The following is a 20,070-nucleotide window of genomic DNA, read 5'->3' as shown; positions in this document are numbered from 1 at the left end:
AATGCTAAGAGTTCGAATTATGCTGATATCAGCTCGTCGATGCCTCTGGAGAGAAGCTATTGTTTTAACAGCCGACACTAAAGCCTGATTTAAGGTTCTGCGTTAAACCAACGCAGAGCCTATGCCGTTACCGTGACGCCGTCGTGAACCCTTCGGACTTCTCCGTCACTCCATTTCGCCGCGGTGCAATACCCCCCCCAGAGGACAACTATTGTGCAAAAAAAACAAAACAACCCAAAAATAAAAATACAATCACACACACACACGAAGAAAAGAGCGCTGAAAGTTCACTACTGCTTCACGAACCGGAACCGGAAATGCGGTGCTACCAAGCAAACCAATCACAGCCCTCTCCGTCTGCGTTGGGTCTGTGTCGACTCAACACGTAGTTACAATTTTTGGGAGGTGCACGTCAGGCTACGGCGTAGGCTACGGAGAGACTCCTGCGTAGCCGCGTACCCTACAGCGTAGGCTCTGCGTTGATTTAACGCAGAACCATAATTAAGCCTTAAGTCGCCTACATTGTTAAACTCAAGTGGAAACAAGGCTTTAGGGTTAGCTGTTCACACTCGGCATTCAAATGTGTATCCAAGCACTCCTTGAGTGATGGGATCTGAGCCTCCCGCTCCCCGTGCATCACTTTTACTTGCAGACACCAAACATGTTATTATCAATCATCGACGGCAGCTGTAATTAACAACATGTGACACAACAAAGATCCACCACGACCTTTTCTGTTCAAACTTCCCTGAGTGAAGGACATGGACGACACAAACACGGGTCGCCAGACATGAAGAAGAAATCTAATGACAAAACCTATGTGGTGGAAAATTCAGCCTTGGTCACTTGATTAAACCAAAACTGCTGAGGGCAGCAAAATTTAGCCTAAGCCCAACTAAGTGTGCAAGCTGGTAGTCTGCTCAAAAAAAGATTACCACTGACCTTGAAGATGTTTTTGTTTATTTGAAGTGTAAGAATGAATCATCCTTTGTGCCATAAAATCGTTATGCTTCCTTTGTTTCATCATCATTCTGCATCGAGACGCCTCGTGTATGTTTTGACTCTTTGGCATGCAACTGTTTAATTAAATCTACTGAAATCTGGATCATCTCTCAAGTCTTATTCTTGGTAACTTAAGACACTCAGTTCCAGTCCAGTTATTCACCTGATTGGAAAGAACGTGTTAAAGAGTATTTAACATTTATGTTGAATAACAGATGAGTCATTCCCTATGCTGATGACGTTAGTTGATTAGGGGGTCCTCCAATCCTTCACAGGATACTGTTATGTTTAGACTACGAGGACAATGCAGACTCAAGAGCCCCGGACCACCTTCCAATCCATCCCAGAATGTGTTCATTAGCCACTTTGAATTGTATTTTCTGGGATAGATATGAAAACCATGTCTGAACGGGGTCGTCCTTGAGTTGCTCCCCCACTTCTCCAAACGTTGTTACTTTATCTAGACTCGACCTCCCGTCCTGCTCACGTCCTCCAGCTGTTTTTTCTCTGTGCCATCTACCTACAAACTGTTCAGTCTCAACGTTCGGAAACCACTCCTGACTCATTTCCACCTATTAAGATCTACAGGAAAAACAAATATGCTTTAGATGTTTTTTGAACCGATCAATAACTAAGTTACCTCTAAACCCTGTTGTATGAAATAATAGAAAAGTTCTTATGAAACATTTTAAACAAAATCCTGCCTATTTTTCCCCCCCTAAAATAGTTTTTTATATTTTGTATCATATTGGCTTATTTATGGCAATTTACTGAAAACTCAGTTTTCAATTGTATACAATTTCTTTTGCAAATTTTTGGGCAGAAATTCAAATATTGATAATTGGCAGCTAAAAGGAAGTTAAAAAGGGGTATATGCAGTTTATTTATTTTTGATAAAACTGTAAATGTGTTGAAGTTTGGCAGGATTTTCAGACGTTAGACACTCCGTCCGTCACATGGCTCTTTCACTGACCGCCGTGTCTGTTGGACAGGAAGCGCTGTCGGTGGTGAGTGAGGACCAGACCATATTCGAGCCGCCCTACGCCGCCGCCCCCACCATGCACATGAAGACCGAGATGACGTCGCCCGGGGTGTACGGCCAGGCCTCCAAGCAGAGTCCTGAGCCCACTGAGTCAGAGTGGGTGGCGTCGGCAGCACAGAATCCTGTGAAAAGAAGCGAACACGTCAATGGCACCAGGTGAGTCAAGGCCGGTTCCCGGGCTGCACGACTGCCAGCTCCTGTTGGCGCTCCGGGTTTTTCCAGACCCTACAAGTATTTGTTTATTATTCCCGAACGAACGCAGCTCCATTGTGTGTAATCAGTGACCACGCTCATGTTTTTGTTCTCAGTTTCAACCTTAATTGATGTACCAGACTCACAGTACTGCAACCAAGCTACTTTTAGTTGTTATATATTTACCTCTGCCTCATTTAAGAGGTTGTTTACCTAAAACACATGACAATTTAAACAGGTATATTGAGGAATAAACAAGTGGTTGTTAAACTTCATTAGAGCAGCACCCCAGGCTGTTTGGAGGACTCTGCAGGGTTCTGAAGGGTTCTGCAGGGTTCTGAAGTTTTCTGCAGGGTTCTGAAGGGTTTTCTGCAGGGTTTTCTGCAGGGTTTTCTGCAGGGTTTTCTGCAGGGTTTTCCTACAGGGTTTTGAAGGGTTCTGAAGGGCTATAAAGGGTTCTGCAGGGCAGATGTGAAGCCAGCTCTTCGGTCAGGACATCAACTGCAGTTCTGTGAGCCAGTTTCATCGGCGATGGCTGTTGCAGAGCTACGAAGCGATACGCAGCAAGAGATGTCCATCACATCGTTTTGGTTGTTTTTTGTCGAGTGTAAAGACAGAAGAGCTTGGAAGCTAGACAATTGGTCCTAATAATAATCAAACAGCTGATATTTTATTATGAAAAAGTCCAATAAATAAAACCTCTCTCTCCTTCCCCCACTTACACGAACAGGTTAGTTTAAGAAGAGTTCCAGAGATGCTACGAGTTACTGCTAAAATGTACCAACAGTACTTTTCTGATTATTGCACTGTTGGGTGTTTTGTTGCAGCTTTAAGCCTCTAACGTGCACACATTACCTAATCCGTATGATGAAACAAATGTTTTTTGTGGTGCAAACTATTTTCATTTAGTGACACGAGGTTCTCTACTCTGGCGAAGATACAAACTAAATTTATCTCCCGTCACAGACAGATGAAACGCTGCAAGAGGAAGTGAACTTGCACCCACCTACAACTGCAGAGAGTGGCAGCTTTAGCAAAGCTCTCTTTTCAAATAAAGGCGGTACTTCACAACCTAAATTTAGGCGTACTGATGAGCGTCTTGGTTTTCTTGACACTGTCGGATGTGAATGTTGACCGAAACTCCTACGTCTGTTGCAGCCGTGAGTCTCCGGTGGACTGCAGCGTCACCAAACGATCCAGACACGTGAGCGACGACGGCGCCCCGATGCTGTACCAGACCCAGTACCCGGAGCCTCGCGTCAGCCCCCAGACCACCAGCCCACTCAGCAACCCCACCGAGGAGAAGCGGGTCATCGTTCCAGCAGGTGAGCAGGGTCACCAGATGCCTCCCTAACAGCTGGCCCCCACTGGGTTGGTGCAACACCCACAACTGGGTCGGAGACGGGCCCGGAACCTGTTTCTTCTTCCCCAAACTGCATCAACCACCTGCTGCCGCTGGTCACAGCTGAACCAGCGCGGCTTGTGGGCCGCCGGGCTCAATATGACATCAGGGTTAAAAATAAACACTGTTCAAAAAAAGTCTAAACTGTGACATTAGAGACGACAAACGGTAACGGATGTGTGATGAGCAGGCGTGGACGTTCTTGGTATTAATCTACCCGCTTCTCTTTTCAGTAAAGCTTCATCTGAGATCATACGACATCCGGAAATATTGCTTTATTAGTAAGCAAATCACATAAAGAAAAGAAAAACCTGATGGTGTAAGGTGGATTTTTATCACCCATAACAAACAAACAAATGGGAATTGCAATCAGAAAACACTCCGGATTGGACTTCCTTTAAACAAAAACAACCCAAAAACTCATCTACGTTTTCTTTTTAGCCCCTGAATGTCACATGTCTTTGATCTGGTCCATAACTCGTCTAAAGTTACTTGAATCAACCTAAAGTTTGATTCTCAGACGAGGTCGGCTCCGCGGGTAAGTGGCCCGTTCTGGGACGCTTCGTTGGAGATGTCTTTAGCAGTGCAATGACAGCAAGACTGACTGCTGGAAGAGAAATTAACCCGTCATAAGTTAGTGTCCGGATATCATCGTCAGCATTATTGGAAACACCACTTTTATTGCGTAACATTCACGTGAATGGAAACGCATTCACTTCGCAGTTCAGGTTTATCAACATTTTGAAATATCTGATAAGTTATAAAACAAAACTGTGATGGAAAGGCATCCTCCGTTCCCTTTTTACTGGATCGTCGATGTTTTTGTTTTATTCAAAAATATGAATCATTTCTGTGAATAACAGACATATTCTGAAAAACACCATCCAGTTATTGTGAACTTAAATCATGATCGAAGTAAGTAAAGCAATACTCACGTTAAGACGTGCCGGATTGTTTCGGCTTGTTAGCACGGTGTTGTCGGTTGCCTCTTTTGCCAGAGCTGAAGGTCCATGTGCCCCCATGTGGCCGGAAGTGGTATTGTTCCATTGTGAGACACTTAAAGGGACGTACGTGTCTTACGTCTCACGCTCCCCCTTCCCCCTCGTGGGAATATACACAGTTAGCGTTCATTTTAGCCGTGCACGTTCCCACAAGCATTTCTTGGCCGGTGTACATAGCTTAACTTAGTATTATTCAGGTGTTTCCTTTGAAATTTCCTTCACCAAACATGAGTTTGTGGACTTGCTGATACCATGTGTTATTGTGAACGTTTTCTTCCTAATGTAGACAAAATCTTTAAGTACAACCTATTAGTTTTACTGTTATTTTATCTTTTTTTTTCGTTTCACAGCTGCCATATGCCGAGAATTTTCAGAACTGCAAAGTCCAACAATGCAAAAATTGATAAAAAAAAACTAAAACTTGTTTCAAGAAAACTGCAAGTTTTAAGAAGACATTTTTGCTTAAAATAAAACAATTTTGTCTAGTTTATGGAATATCAAACTTATTTCTAGAGGGCTGTTTTTGCAGTGAGAGTTTTGTCGTCCATGTAAATGTTCCTAGGTTAAATGTCGTAGTTTTAAAACATTGTAACCTGACTTACATCAACCTCGACCAAACTTCTCAGGTGGACCGATGCACCTGAATAACCTCTGCATGAACCAGCAGAGTAAACTGTGCACGTACGGACCGTCCGCCGGTGTCATCAGCTTGATGCCAGTGAATTTCATCCCACCTTGCCAACTGGGGGCAAAGTTGATTTTCCATTATTTCCAGGGAAATACTGAGTTGGGACTATAATGAGACATTATTCCCCGAGGACTTAGACAACCGATTGTCTCTTTCCTCCTCAGCATGAATCAGTGCTACGAGCCCTCTAAAAATATCACATCCTCCCATCCTGCCCGCTTCCACGGCTCCAACGCCGGTCCCGTCCGTGGAGACTCGTCACGCCAGCAGCAGGTTCGTGGTGTCAGACAGCAGCAGATCCACGTAAAACTCTGCAAGATTCATCAGTGAGTCAACGGCGAAGTTATCCCGCCTCAGAATACGCGGATGTTGCATCACAGCAGCACGTGCCGCTGGCGGAGAACAATTGCGACCTGAGGGTGTGGCCAGTGTACGAGACTCAGGTCGTACGAGTTTACGGGCAGTGCGCACTCATAGTGTATCAAATCCAGTAAAAGCTTCCGATTAAAACTTTCCATAAAAAGTTTTATCGTAAATTACTGGCAACAGCAATTGAGTGTGATAATTTATACCTGCTGTCAGCACCTATTACCACATTTTAAAAGTTTAAACCTCAGTTGTTTATGGCTATTAAAACAAAAGTAATTCTATGCATTTAAAATAAAACCAATAGTTTGGGGACAAAAGACCGTTTTACATACACCCAAGTGAGTTAAAACTTTTTCATGTAATTTTTCATAATTAAAAAAAAAAAAAAAAAACGTTTTCTTTACAAGAGATTAGCCAAGTAATCAGATGGATATTCATAAACATTGGATAAAAAATTATAAAATATGAATCTTTATCACAAACAGGATGTTTTGAACCGGTTGGAATGAAGACCAGACATCACTTTTGTTTTAAAAGTAACGTGTCTTGTTAAACCCCAAGGTCCCTGCTGGCCCAGACAGACCGGACACAGCTGGACGGCCCTCCAGTTCATCGGTTTCTACCTTTACCCAACCCTAACCCAGCCGCTTCTTATTCTGGTTATTTCGGGAACCATCCGAGGGAACTACTGTAATCCCGTAAAAAGCGGTCTTCAGGAAACCTCGGGGTGACATCACAGGGGATCTGTCCAGTTTTTTTCCGTAAATCCGTAACAGTCCAGTAGGTTCGCTACGACTAGAACACTCAGCTGATCCGGGTTTGCTTTCACGCTGCGTTTTATGTCAAACAAACTAGTCCGGCATTCTGGAAATAACCGTCCAAAGTGCCACTTGATGCTGTCTAGTCGGATCAAATCCAGTAAAAGCTTCCGATTAAAACTTTCCATAAAAAGGTTTAATTGTAAATAACTGGCAGCAGCAATTTAGTGTGATCATTTATACCTGCTATAGTTTATAGCATTAGCACCTATTAGGGCTGTTCGATTATGCCCAAAAATAAAATCTTGATTTTTTTTCTCTCAAAATCCGATTACGATTATTTTGTGAATTGACAAAAGGCAAAGAAATTATTTCAAATATGCAGTTTTTTTATTGAACATTTGCCCCATTGGGCTTTAAGTGCAAACTTGGCTCTTATTAAACCAAAAATGAATGAATAAAGTGCAAAACTCAGCACTTGCAAACATACAGTAAGTTATATTTCCAATTAAATAAAACAAGACATTTTCTAATTAAACTAAACTGGGTCTTTGCATGCTAAATAAATAATAAATAATAATGCAACCCATGAAGGAGGTAGAGGTGTGTAATGTCAGTCATTACATTTGCTATTCACATTTGCAAGTTTTTTGCAAGGAACACGAGCCGGTCTACCGCATCTGGCTTGAGGGATGCTCGGTGGCATGTTACAACGCCCCCTCCTACACTAAAGAGCCTCTCCCATGGGGCACTTGTCGCAGGTATTGTGAGGTATTTCCATCAATCATTAATATGGTATCAATCATTAATATGTGTGCAGACAAGGTTTAAAAAAAAAAAAAAAAAAAAAATTGAAAAATCGATTTTACGATTTTCACGTTTTAACATCGTTCTAATTACATAATCGCGATTACGATTTAAAATCGATTAATCGAACAGCCCTAGCAACTATTATCACATTTTTAAAGGTTAAACCACAGTTGTTTGTTTATTAAAACAAAAGTAATGAAACGCATTTAAATAAAACAAATAGCTTGAGGATAAAACAACGTTTTACATTCACCCAACTTAACGTAATTTTTCATAATAAAAAAAAAAAAAAAAAACGTTTTTCTTTACAAGAGATTAGCCAAGTAATCAGATGGATATTCATAACCATTCAATAATAAATATATATATATAAATCTTTCACAAACAGGATGTTTTGAACCGGTTGGAATGAATATGTGTAAAAGTAACGTGTCTTATTGAAAAGGTTCCTGCTGGCCCAGACAAACCGGACCCAGCTGGACGGCCTCTATTTCATTGGTTTCTACCTAACCCTAACCCTTACAGGAACTGGGTCTTGCGGTGAAGCTGCTTCTGAACCCGGTTATTTTGGGACCCATCCGATGGAACTAACTGGATCCCGTTAAAAGCGGTCCTCGGGAAACGTCGGGGTGACATCACAGGGGATTCGTCTTTTTCTGTCATTTTCAAACTTAACGGTCCGGTAGACTCGGTACGACTGCAAAACTTGGGTGATCCGGGTTTGCTTTCACGCTGCATTTTATGTCAAACAAAACCAAACCTTTGGACTAACATCTTCCCTCGAGTTCGATTCACACTTCCCAAAACGACCCGGACTCCTGGAGCAAACGGACTTTGGTCCGTTTTAATGGGACCAGACAGCTCAAGTGTGAATGCATCCTCATACGGTCTACAGTTCTAAAATTTGGACAGCTGTTTTATTTAAGTCACTGACGAAAATGTGTCTCGCCACTGAGTTTCCGTGCCCTCGATAATAACCTAAATATCGTAAAGAAAACCCTGAAATGGAAACAGAACTGTCAAATAACGTTATTTACGTTTTGACAAGGTGGTTTTTCAGACATGTCGATAAACCGGTGCACATTTTTTGTGCATTTGCACAACTCCGGCAGTGCTGGATGTGACGTCGTCGGCCAATCTAAATTCATCAGCATCCGGTTACCGGGGGTTTTTGTGCTTCATTTACATGATGTAACACCACTTCATTACACGTTACTGCATGACATACGGGCTTTACCACTGAATAATCATCTGATCATCTGCTGTTTTGTCTTCTAGCGGCAATCGCAATAATTCAGACTTTCGGAAGTGTAATTAAGCCGTTTGGTTTTCAGGGGGAAAGGTAGCTTAGTGGTTAACGAGGTGAACCCAGGTTCAAGTCCCCAGGTCGGCGAGGGCCCCTGAGCAAGGACCTTAATTACCCAACTGCCCCAGCAGAAAGATGCACCTAGTATAACTAGTGAATCCCAAGGGGATTAATGAAGTATATAATTATTAATGTAAATCCACATTGTGACATCAAGATTAAAGGGGAGATTTTCCTGCACGTTTCAAGCAGAGTGACTTTTCTGTGCCACAAACAGCGGCACACATCTTTAACCGATGACTTTGATGACTTTGCTCAAAGTGGTTGAAGCCACACAACCATCTGTTTAACAATCTCCATCGACATCACGAGCTTCACCAACTAGTTTCCGTTATTATTCAGCACTTTCATGTCATCCAAACAAATGTTCAGGAAACCACTTGTAACTGTGGCGCTCCACCAGTTAACCCCTCTTTTTCTCTCCTTTTCCAAAAGCAGCATTCTGTTATACGTTGCTCAAATGTACCTCCGGGGTATCATATTTGCTATATTATGTGACAGTTTTATTACACCAAGTGCAAACAATGAATTATTCTTATATTTAAAAAAAAAAAAGCACCTAAAGAGGTGATGAGGCTTTAAAAACATCCTCCACCTGTTTCTCGGCGGCTCGAGCAAAGCCATTGGACCGTTGGCTTGTCCGTCACAATTCAGTGAGCAGCCATTGGGCACTCGTGTGCTTTAGGGGCGTGGCTTTGCAGGCAGATCTTATTAGTTTTTTTCCTCCTTCTCAACCTTAAAATACAGATATATAAAAACTGTTTTCAACACAAAGCACTGATTTGAAATTTAACTGAGCTGCACGTCAGAGCTTTTATTTGCTCGTGCGCTGGAAGCTTCCAGTTGTGCACGTCTTAAAAAGAGCACAGGTAAATCCTAAACCTCATGATTCATCTGAAAACACCCTGCATTTGACAGGAAATCAGCTCCGTCGATGATCAGCTCAACCGCAGAAATGATACGTTCTACAACTTCCTGTTTGCGACTTCTTTTAAAGCGGGAAAGCCAACGCAGCATCAGAGCGTCGCTGGAAACTAAAACTATTATAAACAAAGCAGAAAAGCCCTAAATAGGTGCTATAATGTTATAATTCACCGTGCACTTGCCCCTCCCTTTACCCTCTGGTGCCAGATCCCGAGGTGTGGACCCAGGACCACGTCCGACAGTGGCTGGACTGGGCCATCAAGGAGTACGTCCTGGAGGAGGTGGATGTCATGCTCTTCCAAGCGCTGGACGGCAAGGCCCTCTGCAAGATGACCAAAGACGACATGATGCGGCTCACATCGGCCTACAACGCAGACATCCTGCTGTCACACCTCAGTTACCTCCGGCAGAGTAAGCATCGCCTCTTTTTATGACTTCAGAATCCCTCTGTACAGGTTCAGTCTCACTTGTTTGCTCTGAAATTATTCACAGGACAAAATCTAGACATTTAGTAGCGTTGAGACATTTTCAGAGCTTTTATTTTGAAGGTTGTGACATCATAAGCAGGAAAACATTACCCTGTTCACCAAACTTGTGCTCCTCAGGCAGTGTTGTGACCGCTGTTCCTCTTTGCTCGCACATGCTTCCTGTGATCGACATAAAACATGCTCGTCATCGTGACTTTGGATCTTTGCAGCATTACATAATTTTGTGTTTGTGACTGAAGATGCTGCAGTTTGGCTTTTGCAATCAGTGCCGCTGGCATCTTCAATGAAACAAACTATAACTAGGACTGGAGGGCCACCCACACTTGTCTGTTTTTGTCAAACATGATTGAATCTAAAACCATGTGAAAAATAAGGCACACCCTTTTACAGTTCTGTGATTTTATCACGATATAACGTGATAAGTTTGCAACAAAACACCCAACAGGCAAATTATGAAAAACACGTTTTCTCTTGCTTTAACATATATAAAGTGGTCTCCCCTCAGCCTGCCAACTCAGAAAAGGAGGAAAGCAACCAAATTCTGTGTCTGTACAGCCGCCCGGATGATCCGTCCAGTGTCATGTGACTTCTACGAGCCATTCAGATTCTGCTCCTGTCGTGACGTCACAACAGAAGCGATGTGTGAAACCACGCCCACAACTAACTCCGCTGGCCGGAGCTTCCGCCATTTTTTCGTAGCGGTGTATCACGTCATTCGCGTCAGGCAGCCAATCAGCACAGAGCCTCATTATCATAGCCGCCCGCCCACTCAGAATCCCACATAGAGGAGGAGGTTAGAGAATGGGAAGATAAAGACATGGCTCAGCGGCGGAATTTCTAATTTATTTAGCAAAAACAATCAAAAGCTTGTTTTTAAGACATTCAAGGCCTGTTTAAAATAGGTATTAGATGCCATAATAGGTCCCCTTTAAGTAAGAACCCTGTATGTGGCACTACAAGGGTAGTAAAGGACAGACGTAACCAGCCTATCAGCCTCAGTCTTTGGTTCACACTCTGAAAGGACTTTCGGTGGCATCCTGGCCGACACGCCGGCGTGAATCTAGCAATGAATCATTGGATTATGCTCTCCACTACAACCACCATGCTAGTAACAGGAGAGGATGTTGAGGATGCACTCCGGTCTCGTTTTCTTAACCAATTTCTTCTCCCTCCCCTTGGCTTCAGGTAGTCCCACATTCTCCTACCCCACGACCCCCAGCACCACCACACCGCCGCCTGCACCACAACCCAGGCTACAGGTGAAAGCAGGTGAGATCTCTCTTCATCTGAAACTTTATGTTGTTGGCAAAGGCCCTTAAGGACGAAAAACAGTATTTTCTTAGACTATCCTTTGGGGTTCTCCAGGAGTTCAGCTACTTGGTCCATTATTCAGTTCTTATGCAGATGACTGACTCGTTTCCAGCGAGAGTTGGACTCCGTCAACGTGGTCCGTTGCCAGCCATGAGGTAAAGACGGTCCGGTTGTGCGACCTCGGGACTGCATCGCTGCTTTTTGCATAGGACACGGTTGGGGTCCTTCAGGTCTCGCTGGTGCAGCCAAACGCGACCCAATAGAGATGACAAATCAGTGTCTCCAAATCCGAGGTCACGGTCTCAGATGGAGAAGGGCAGGATGCCCTCTTTGTGTTTGGTTTGATGAGGTGCCAGGCTTCACCTGTGGTCATCGCCTGAAGAACAAGCAGTTGAAACAAATGTCCTTGTAGGATCAAGAACCATCAGTTTAGGTAGTTCAGGGGTCTGGTTGAACCAGGTGGGGGGGCAGAATAGGCTGGAGGGATTCTCTCTCCCTGGTGGCCTGGAGGAGGAGGTGGCTGCCCACCCGTGACCCGTACTCATTTAACAGGAAGTTCATGGATGGATGGTATCTTCACCATAAGAGTCTAAAGGTGGAGTAAAGATGGAAAAACCAGGTGATTAACATTCCTGGTTTTGATGTGCGCAGGTAACTGATGCTATAAATGTGAGAAGAGGACTTTCGGTGGCGGCTTCTGAAAAAGGTCTGCTCCCCCATCATCCGAAACATTTTGGTCGGCTATTTTTCACCCTGCAGGTTCTACAAATCGCCATAGTTGGGTTTTCACTTACATAACAAGCTCCCACATCCAAGAAGAAATTAATCTCTGACGCATTCACCAACATTCCCACCCCACCCTCCCGACTGGAAAATACCACTACAGCTGCATGTTTACACCTTCACAATACCGAACGTCCTGGAATGCCTCGTGGCATCCATCACCCTAGAAAGATGCACATTTCCACGTCCCTATCATGGCCAGACGCAGGAAGTTCCTGCGTTCCTCCTTCAAAAGGGTTCAGTATGAGCCGTTAACCCTTCAGCTGTTGGGGATTGTTCTGCAGATGATCCGACGACCTCCGAAGTCCAGCATTGTGACCTCATCTCTTTTCTCAATGTGTGTTGTTGTGAAATGTCATCAGCTGAAGTTCTGTTCCGATAGAAAGTCTCGAGAGGCCCCATCGAACTCCCAGGAAGCTTTTTTACCGGGTACGGATCGGCCGGGCTTCATCAGATGATCGCCACAGTTTGGTTGGCTGGACACAAAATCAGTTGGAGCCATGAATAAGGTTTTATTTCTGTTAGAATAATGTTTGTAACTTTGCTTATTTTATAAAAAAGGAATAACAACAAGTTAATAATAATTTGAAATTAATGCTTTTATTTTGAAAAGTGCCTACATCCGCGTGCAGAGACAAATTGAGATTCAGGAAAAGATGAGAGAAGCATGGTCTGAGTTTTTTTGAGATAAAAGCAGAGACTGTATTGTAAAAATTGTGATCATAAAGAAAATACATTTATTTATATCTTTAGACTTGAATTGATCTGTTTAAATATGATGGCACAAATTAAAAAAAAAAAGCTTATGTTTCTTATCTCCATAAATGTTTCACAGGAGAAAGAGGCGAGTACTTTGAGAAACTGCCCAACGAGGCCAAGAAATCTTGATTCAAATTCAAGAACAAAAAAAAACAACTCCTTTTTGCATTTAATGTTTAACCATCACCATTTCCTCTGAGTCATGTGTTTTAACAATCTGAGTTCAGGGTCACAAAAAAGCTGCGAGGGACAACTTGAATGATTTATGGAAATAAAGAAAAAAAGAAAAAAAAGCGTGTTAAGTTTCTGAAACATGTCACACGGTTTCGGCCTGAACTGTTGACAAAACTCAGAGTCCAAAACTCAACAGCCAGTTTCAGACAGGAAACAGCTGCACCGGCAGAGGAAACGGGGGGTACGGGTCCCACTCCTGGGACACAATCCACAACCTTTGGTGACAGCGCTGGTCCGAACAAAAGAAGCTCACCCAAGACGCCGCAGGTCATCCTAAGACCTCCAAAAGGCCTTATCACGATGGTCCCCGTCGACCTCCTCGCGTCTGCCCGCTGACCTCCGTCCACTTCAAAGAAGCGCTGTGCTCGTCGGTTTGTGGCCTCATGGTTGTGTTTGTGTGTTTGTGTGTGTGTGTGCAGAGGGCGGTTTTGATGAGATCAGCCGCAGGAACAGCTGGCCGGCCAACGCCATGACTCCTGCGGTCCCTAAAGGTACGGCAGACGAACACCCGCCAGTGGAAACTGACACGAAACTGACGGCCGTGGGTTTGGTCACGGCTGAAAACACGCCGGCTTTGCATAGAGATGCACTCAACATGTCACGACGTTGTCACAGCTGAGGAGCAAACAAGTTCCCTCGAGTCATTAACCCCCCTTGTTTCCAGGTTCCTCCCTGGAGCACCAGCCCTCCACCAGGGTTTCGGAGCCGGCGCCGAGGATTGTGCAAGGTACTAAACACAAACACATCAAGACTCGACCCACAAGCAGGTTTTTCACTTCCATATGAGAGGGTTAACAATATATGGCATTTACCATTTAGGCACTAAAAGCAAAGATGGGAAGTCAGTTGTGATCCGTTCCTTTGGTACCTGGACGCAGGTAAAAGGTCTGGAGTTGATATCAGCTGTTTGATCGGAGCTACCAACATGAAGTCCAAGAGAGGGAAGACATTAGTAGGCCGAAAAACCCAACAACATACAGTTTTAATATTGTTTAGGTGTGGCCATAAATAAATAAAGCTCAACAACGTCAAAGTCCTGGAAACAAACCCGGAAACTAATCAAGAGCAGGAACAGGAAGTATAGACTTGTTAGATGTTCTGGGATCAGATTCTTCGGAGGAATGAAACTGAGTTAAACCTGGATCAGAAGGATGGGAAGGATCATCTCCTGATCCACATCCCTCCAGACTCCTGACAGAACCGATGGGACGGATCCTGAGGTGGACCGAGCTCAACTCCCACTCGGACTTATAAAACTGGTGGGTGGAGCTTTACGGTGTAGATGGATGACGACCCTGAACAACCAGTCACCTGATGGAAAAACGTCTCCAGGAAGGACTCTCGCTGTTTATCCAAACACTCAAATTATTTATTACCGTATTTTCCGCACTATAAGGCACTTAAAATCCTTAGTTTTCCTCAAAAATCCGCAGTGCGCCTTATGTAGGAATTTAGTTGTGCTTACTGACCACGAACCAGTTTTATGTGGAAGACTTATGTTTTAGTGCAACGTTGGTAGCGACGTTTGGTTGTTGGACTGTTGGGTCGTATGGGTTGCAACGTCAGACATCGTTAGATAACTAATTATGTAGCGCTGCAAGCAACCACCATACAACATCTAGTCAACGTTACCTTACTGTAATTAGACGTCAAAATCAGGTTTTTAGAGTAAACAGTTTTCAAAACTACATCATAATCAGTTATAGTCAAATGTTGGAATACAACGTTGTTCCAACCTCACACTAACTTCAGGTGTCTGCTATCGGTGCAACAATGAACCAATCAGAGAACGGAACTCTTACCTTCTCAACTTTTTATTTGTGGATTTGTGGAAGACAAATGATTTAAAATGTTAAAGTATTTTTCTGTTTTATTTACAACTGAACGCTATTCTGAGTTATTGTGAATCAGTTGAATAAAGTTTGAATTACCAGACTGTTTTGTTTCGCTTTATATAAGTTTTATCATGCGCCTTATGTATGAAAATAGACCCATTCATTGACAATGCACCTTATAATACGAATACTTCTGAGCAGCTGCATAAGTGAGCTACTTCAATTATGATGGCTGTTATTCCTAAACAGTAAATGCCAAGTTTGTGAAACCGCTTAAAAATTAACTTAATAAAAGCATCCCCCTTTATCACATTTTGTATTATTTCATTTCAAAATCATTGTGAAGGTGTTTAAAAGGCAAAAATTATTAAAAAAAAAAAAAAAAGTTTCTGTACCACGCCAGGAGAGTTCACATAAAAAGCATTGATTTTATTTCTAATATTATTGTCAGGTGCCTCAGCCAATGGCCAGCTGTTATCACTTCCAACCAGTTTAGCATTAACCCGGTTAAACCCAACGGTCACTTTTGATTTAAAGGGGACCTATTATGGCATCTAATACCTATTTTAAACAGGCCTTGAATGTCTTAAAAACAGGCCTTTGATTTTTTTGCTAAATAAATGAGAAATTCAGCCTCTGAGCCATGTCTTTATCTTCCCAGTCTCTAACCTCCTTCTCTATGCGCGATTCTGAGTGGGAGGGGAGACTATGATAATTAGGCACTGTGCTGATTGGCTGCCTGAATGACGTGTAGCAGGGGAGGGCACAAAGACAGAATACAGACATTTGTGTTGGTTTTTACAACCAACAGAGCAATTCGCATGTCTAGCTCGAACAGACGCCATCACGATTCACTGCTACGAAAAAAATGGCGAAAGCTCCGGCCAGCAGAGTTAGTAGTTGTTCCGGCCAGAGTTAGTTGTGGGCGTGGTTTCACGCATCGGAGGCCAACCGATGTAAATCGCTCCCGTCGTTACGTAACAACGGGAGCAGAATCTGAACAGCTCGTAGGAGCCACATCACACTGGAGTGATCATCCGGGCGGCTGTACAGACACTGCAGAATTTGGTTGCTTTCCTCCTTCTCTGAGTTGGCAGGCTGAGGGGAGACCACTTTATATATGTTAAAGATAGAGAAAACATGTTTTTCATAATAGGTCCCCTTTAACCGCAGAGAGCGGGCTAAATGCTAACGTCCGGCGGCGGCTCTGCCTAAGGACCTGCGAGCCGAAGCTAACCTGGACTGACGTGTTCCCGCCGGCTTCCCGAGCATCATGGTGGCATCAAGAAACATATCTCTTTTCATTGTTATGCCGATGATGTGCAGATTATTTATTTGCCATTGACACCAAAACCCAGTGACACTATGCTTGATTGTCTATCTGATGTTAAATCCCGGATGACCTCAAACTTTCTGCATCTAAATGAAAATAAAACTAAAATTATAATGTTTGGATGTTGTCCGGCAGACTTTCCTTTTCCCCTCACACCCAAGAGTAAGTCTCTTGTACAGAATCTTGGGGTGATATTTGATCACCAAGTCAGCTCGCTTATAAAAACTGTTTTTATCATTTAAGGTTTTTATCAAAAGTAAAATGATACTCAGAGTGTAATCCATGCTTTTATTACCACCAGACTGGATAACTTCTCCCGCACAGTGTTAAAAACAGCTTTCCTCCCTGGCTTTTAATTAGTTTTAGTGGATTTTGGCAGAATCTTATCTCAAACATATTCTAATTTTTAATTATTTTACTTGTATTCTGTACTCATCTTATTCTATTTATTTTATCCTTGAAATATACGCCTTTTATTCAGCTGTTTTTAACTGTACAGCACTTTGGTCAACCTCGGTTGTTTTAAACTGTAAACTATAAATAAAGATCGAGTTGAATCATGGCGGTACTAAATGTTACATTTAACGAGACCACTGGAACATTTGAGGTTGAAAATGAAATTAAACATGTAAATTCTCCTCTTTCCAGACCCGTATCAGACGCTGGGGCCCATCAGCAGCCGACTAGCCAACCCAGGTAAGAACCCCCACCTTGACGTGACGGAGCAGGGTGACTCAAATGAGGCCTTTACACTGTCTGCTTTGGCAGCGTGAGAGAAAATTATTAATAAAACATAAAGAAAAGCAAGCGCTGGCAACAGGCGAGCTGAATGGGGTCCCTCTCACCAACATGACTGTTTGCCCTGCTGTTTCCTCACAGAAGGCCAAGCCGTCAGCTCGTCCAAGCACCGAACAAGCAAACAGAGCCCGTACAAGCTCCCCGACCCCAGCGCTCACAGGCCTGTGGGTAGGTTTCTGCCCCAATGTTGTCTCCTCCTCAGAGCCACAGTGAAAAGGTCGCATTTGGTGGAAATAGAGATATATTTATTTATATTTATCTGCCCTGCTACATTAAAACAGGACTGAGGGGCCGTCCCGGCTCCTGGGTCGCTGTGTGCACCAAAAACAAGCCTAACATTTGAAACGGTAGTCCTGAAGACCCCTGGAGGGTCAGTCAAGCACCAGGGGCCTCAGGGTGTCCACAGGTTCGACAGAGTTAAATTCAGGACGTTTTGAAACGTCTTGAAACGTAAACTCACTTATGTTACTTGAAGCACTTGATACAATACTCTCAATACAATACTCTCACACACAATACTGACACTGGCATTGTGTACGTTTCTACTTTTCTCTGCCATAATGAAAATTTTTTGTTGATAATTTCTCCTAAATATTTTGTAAAAACCAGTAAAAGCAGACCAAATTTGATCAACCTGCCCAGTCTGATATTTTTCAGCCGAAACCCGCTCAACCTGGCAACACTGAATTAGAACCTCCGCAGGAGATTCTCCTCAAAAAGATTATTTAAAACTTTTACTTTCAAAGTATAAGAAAACTTTTTAATGATGACTGGATAAAATCCCTCTAAAATTAAGATTCAAAAATGAAGACCGATTGAGATTTAAGACAAATTAAGACATTTAAAAAGGCCTTATTTTAGGAAAATGGAATTTAAGACTGTTCAAGGACCTGCGGCCGCCCTGTCCAGGTGCTTCAGGTGCACCAGCCTCTCCTGGCGGTCGTGAACATTAACCGCAGCTCTTTGAGGTCCGTTAACTGTCCCCGTCTGTCCCCAGGCTCGGGGCAGATCCAGCTGTGGCAGTTCCTGCTGGAGCTCCTGTCCGACAGCAACAACTCCAGCATCATCACCTGGGAGGGAACCAACGGCGAGTTCAAGATGACCGACCCGGACGAGGTGGCCAAGCGCTGGGGCGAGCGCAAGAGCAAGCCCAACATGAACTACGACAAGCTGAGCCGCGCGCTGCGCTACTACTACGACAAGAACATCATGACCAAGGTGCACGGCAAGCGCTACGCCTACAAATTTGACTTCCACGGCATCTCGCAGGCCCACCAGAGCCACGCGGCAGACGGCGGCATTGTTAAGTACCAGACTGAGATGGCTTACGTCCAGCCCTACCACAGCCACCAGCCCAAAATGAACTTCATGGGGGCGCATCCGGCGCCCATGCCCGTCTCCCCCGGCAACTTTTTCGGGCCTCCGTCAACATACTGGAACTCGACCAGCAGCCCCATCTACCCGGGGTCGGCCATGACCCGGCACCCCGCCACCCACTCCCACCTGAGCTCGTACTACTGAGGACGCCGTCCGTCCCGCGTGGTCGGGACGACGCAGGAGAAGAACCCAAGTGTTGCCCCGCCGCGGCGGCACCCGAGCTGAACCCCGTCTGAAAAGGAAGGCGACATGACGCTACGGTCCATTTTGTAAAAGGCATTACGATGTTTTCTCCGAAACATTCCTTCTCAGAAGTGGACAGAAAGCGAGGGGGCTGTACTCCTCCCAGGGTTTTCTGAATTATAAACACACTGTATTAATGTAATTCACTTGTTTAGTTTCTTTTTGCTTCATTTTTAAATATCTCGCTATAAATACCAAAGCCATCGCCGTGTGAGTAGCATGCAAGTTGTATCGCGGTTCTCTTCACTGCGCGGGTCTCATTTAAAAAAAAAAACAAAAAACAAAAAACAAAAGACCCGACTTTTTGTAAAAGAAATTGTACAGAATGGTTTTCTTGTAACAATAAACGCATTATCTGAAGCTGGAATTGTTCGCCCATCTTTTAATGAGATTACAAACAGAAAGGGTTTGATATAAAAGCCACTTGGGAGGAGAACCAGCTGATGAAACCTGCCACTCAAAGGGCTGTGGAGCATCAGTCCCACAGGGACCGGTACTGGGAGACCTAGAGCTTGTATTTATCGCTACAAGGCATATTTAACTCCCACTCCTCTTCCCACCCTCCATGAAAGCTGGCCCTTTTGTGTCCATAATTTATCTAATTAACGTAAAACTTCAAATAATGGCACAACTTTAACAACGAAGCCGCTTGATGGATGGTCGGACCGTTTAGACACATTAAAGTCGGTCCTTGGTTGGATACGGGTTGCAACGTCAGACGTTAGATAACTATTGATGTAGCGCTGCAAGCAACCATCATCCAACATCTAGTCCATGTTACCTTACTGTAATTAGATGTAAACGTTACTTTTTTAGCGTAAACCCAGTTTTCAAATCTACATCATAATCCAGTTATAATCAAATGTTGGAATACAACGTTGTTCCAACCTCACACGAACTTCAGGTGTGGCTATCGCTGGCAACGATGAACCAATCAAAGAACAGGACGTAGTGCGACTCCTACCTCCGCCACTTTTTATTGGTGGATTTGTGGAAGATGAATGATTTAAAATGTGAGTTTATTTTTCTGTTTTAGTTACAACTGGACGATATGAATAACGTTCAACTCAGATCGTTTTGTTTCGCTTTCTATGCTTTATCATGCGCCTTATAGCCCGGCCAGGCTTATGTATAAAAATAGACCCGCTCATTGATAGTGCGGTGCTAATTGTCCGCAAAATACGGGTACATAAAATCAACAGTAAAAGATCTTAAATGAACATTGATTGAAAAACAGCTACTTGTTTCCTAAAGAGCTGATTTTAAAATACCTTTAAACACATTTACAGTAAGGAGGGCCTGTAGGTTGATGTTATCTTGTATCTCATTCCATAATGAAGGGGCATAAATGGAAA

General features: G+C 43.6%; 1 protein-coding gene across 3 annotated transcripts in view; it reads left to right on the top strand.

The window, feature by feature from the left end:
- The window catches only part of fli1rs (Fli-1 proto-oncogene, ETS transcription factor-related sequence), a 36,226-nt gene extending 17,150 nt beyond the window's left edge, over positions 1-19,076 (top strand). For 2 of the 3 annotated variants that reach the window (XM_061717385.1, XM_061717387.1), the window contains exons 2-10: positions 1,995-2,200; positions 3,395-3,561; positions 9,762-9,965; positions 11,228-11,311; positions 13,549-13,620; positions 13,794-13,856; positions 16,946-16,993; positions 17,177-17,263; positions 18,093-19,076. In XM_061717385.1, coding sequence (XP_061573369.1) covers positions 1,995-2,200; positions 3,395-3,561; positions 9,762-9,965; positions 11,228-11,311; positions 13,549-13,620; positions 13,794-13,856; positions 16,946-16,993; positions 17,177-17,263; positions 18,093-18,616 — 1,455 coding nt within the window. In that variant the 3' untranslated portion in view covers positions 18,617-19,076. The remainder of the gene's footprint in view (positions 1-1,994; positions 2,201-3,394; positions 3,562-9,761; positions 9,966-11,227; positions 11,312-13,548; positions 13,621-13,793; positions 13,857-16,945; positions 16,994-17,176; positions 17,264-18,092) is intronic. The other variant, XM_061717388.1, reaches the window with a different exon arrangement.
- The last annotated feature ends 994 nt before the right edge of the window (positions 19,077-20,070 follow it).

This window comes from Cololabis saira, chromosome 3 (genome assembly GCF_033807715.1).
Source record: "Cololabis saira isolate AMF1-May2022 chromosome 3, fColSai1.1, whole genome shotgun sequence".
Lineage (NCBI taxonomy): Eukaryota > Metazoa > Chordata > Actinopteri > Beloniformes > Belonidae > Cololabis > Cololabis saira.
The sequence above is the reverse complement of the archived record's forward strand: the minus strand, read 5'-3'. Positions and strand labels throughout refer to the sequence as shown.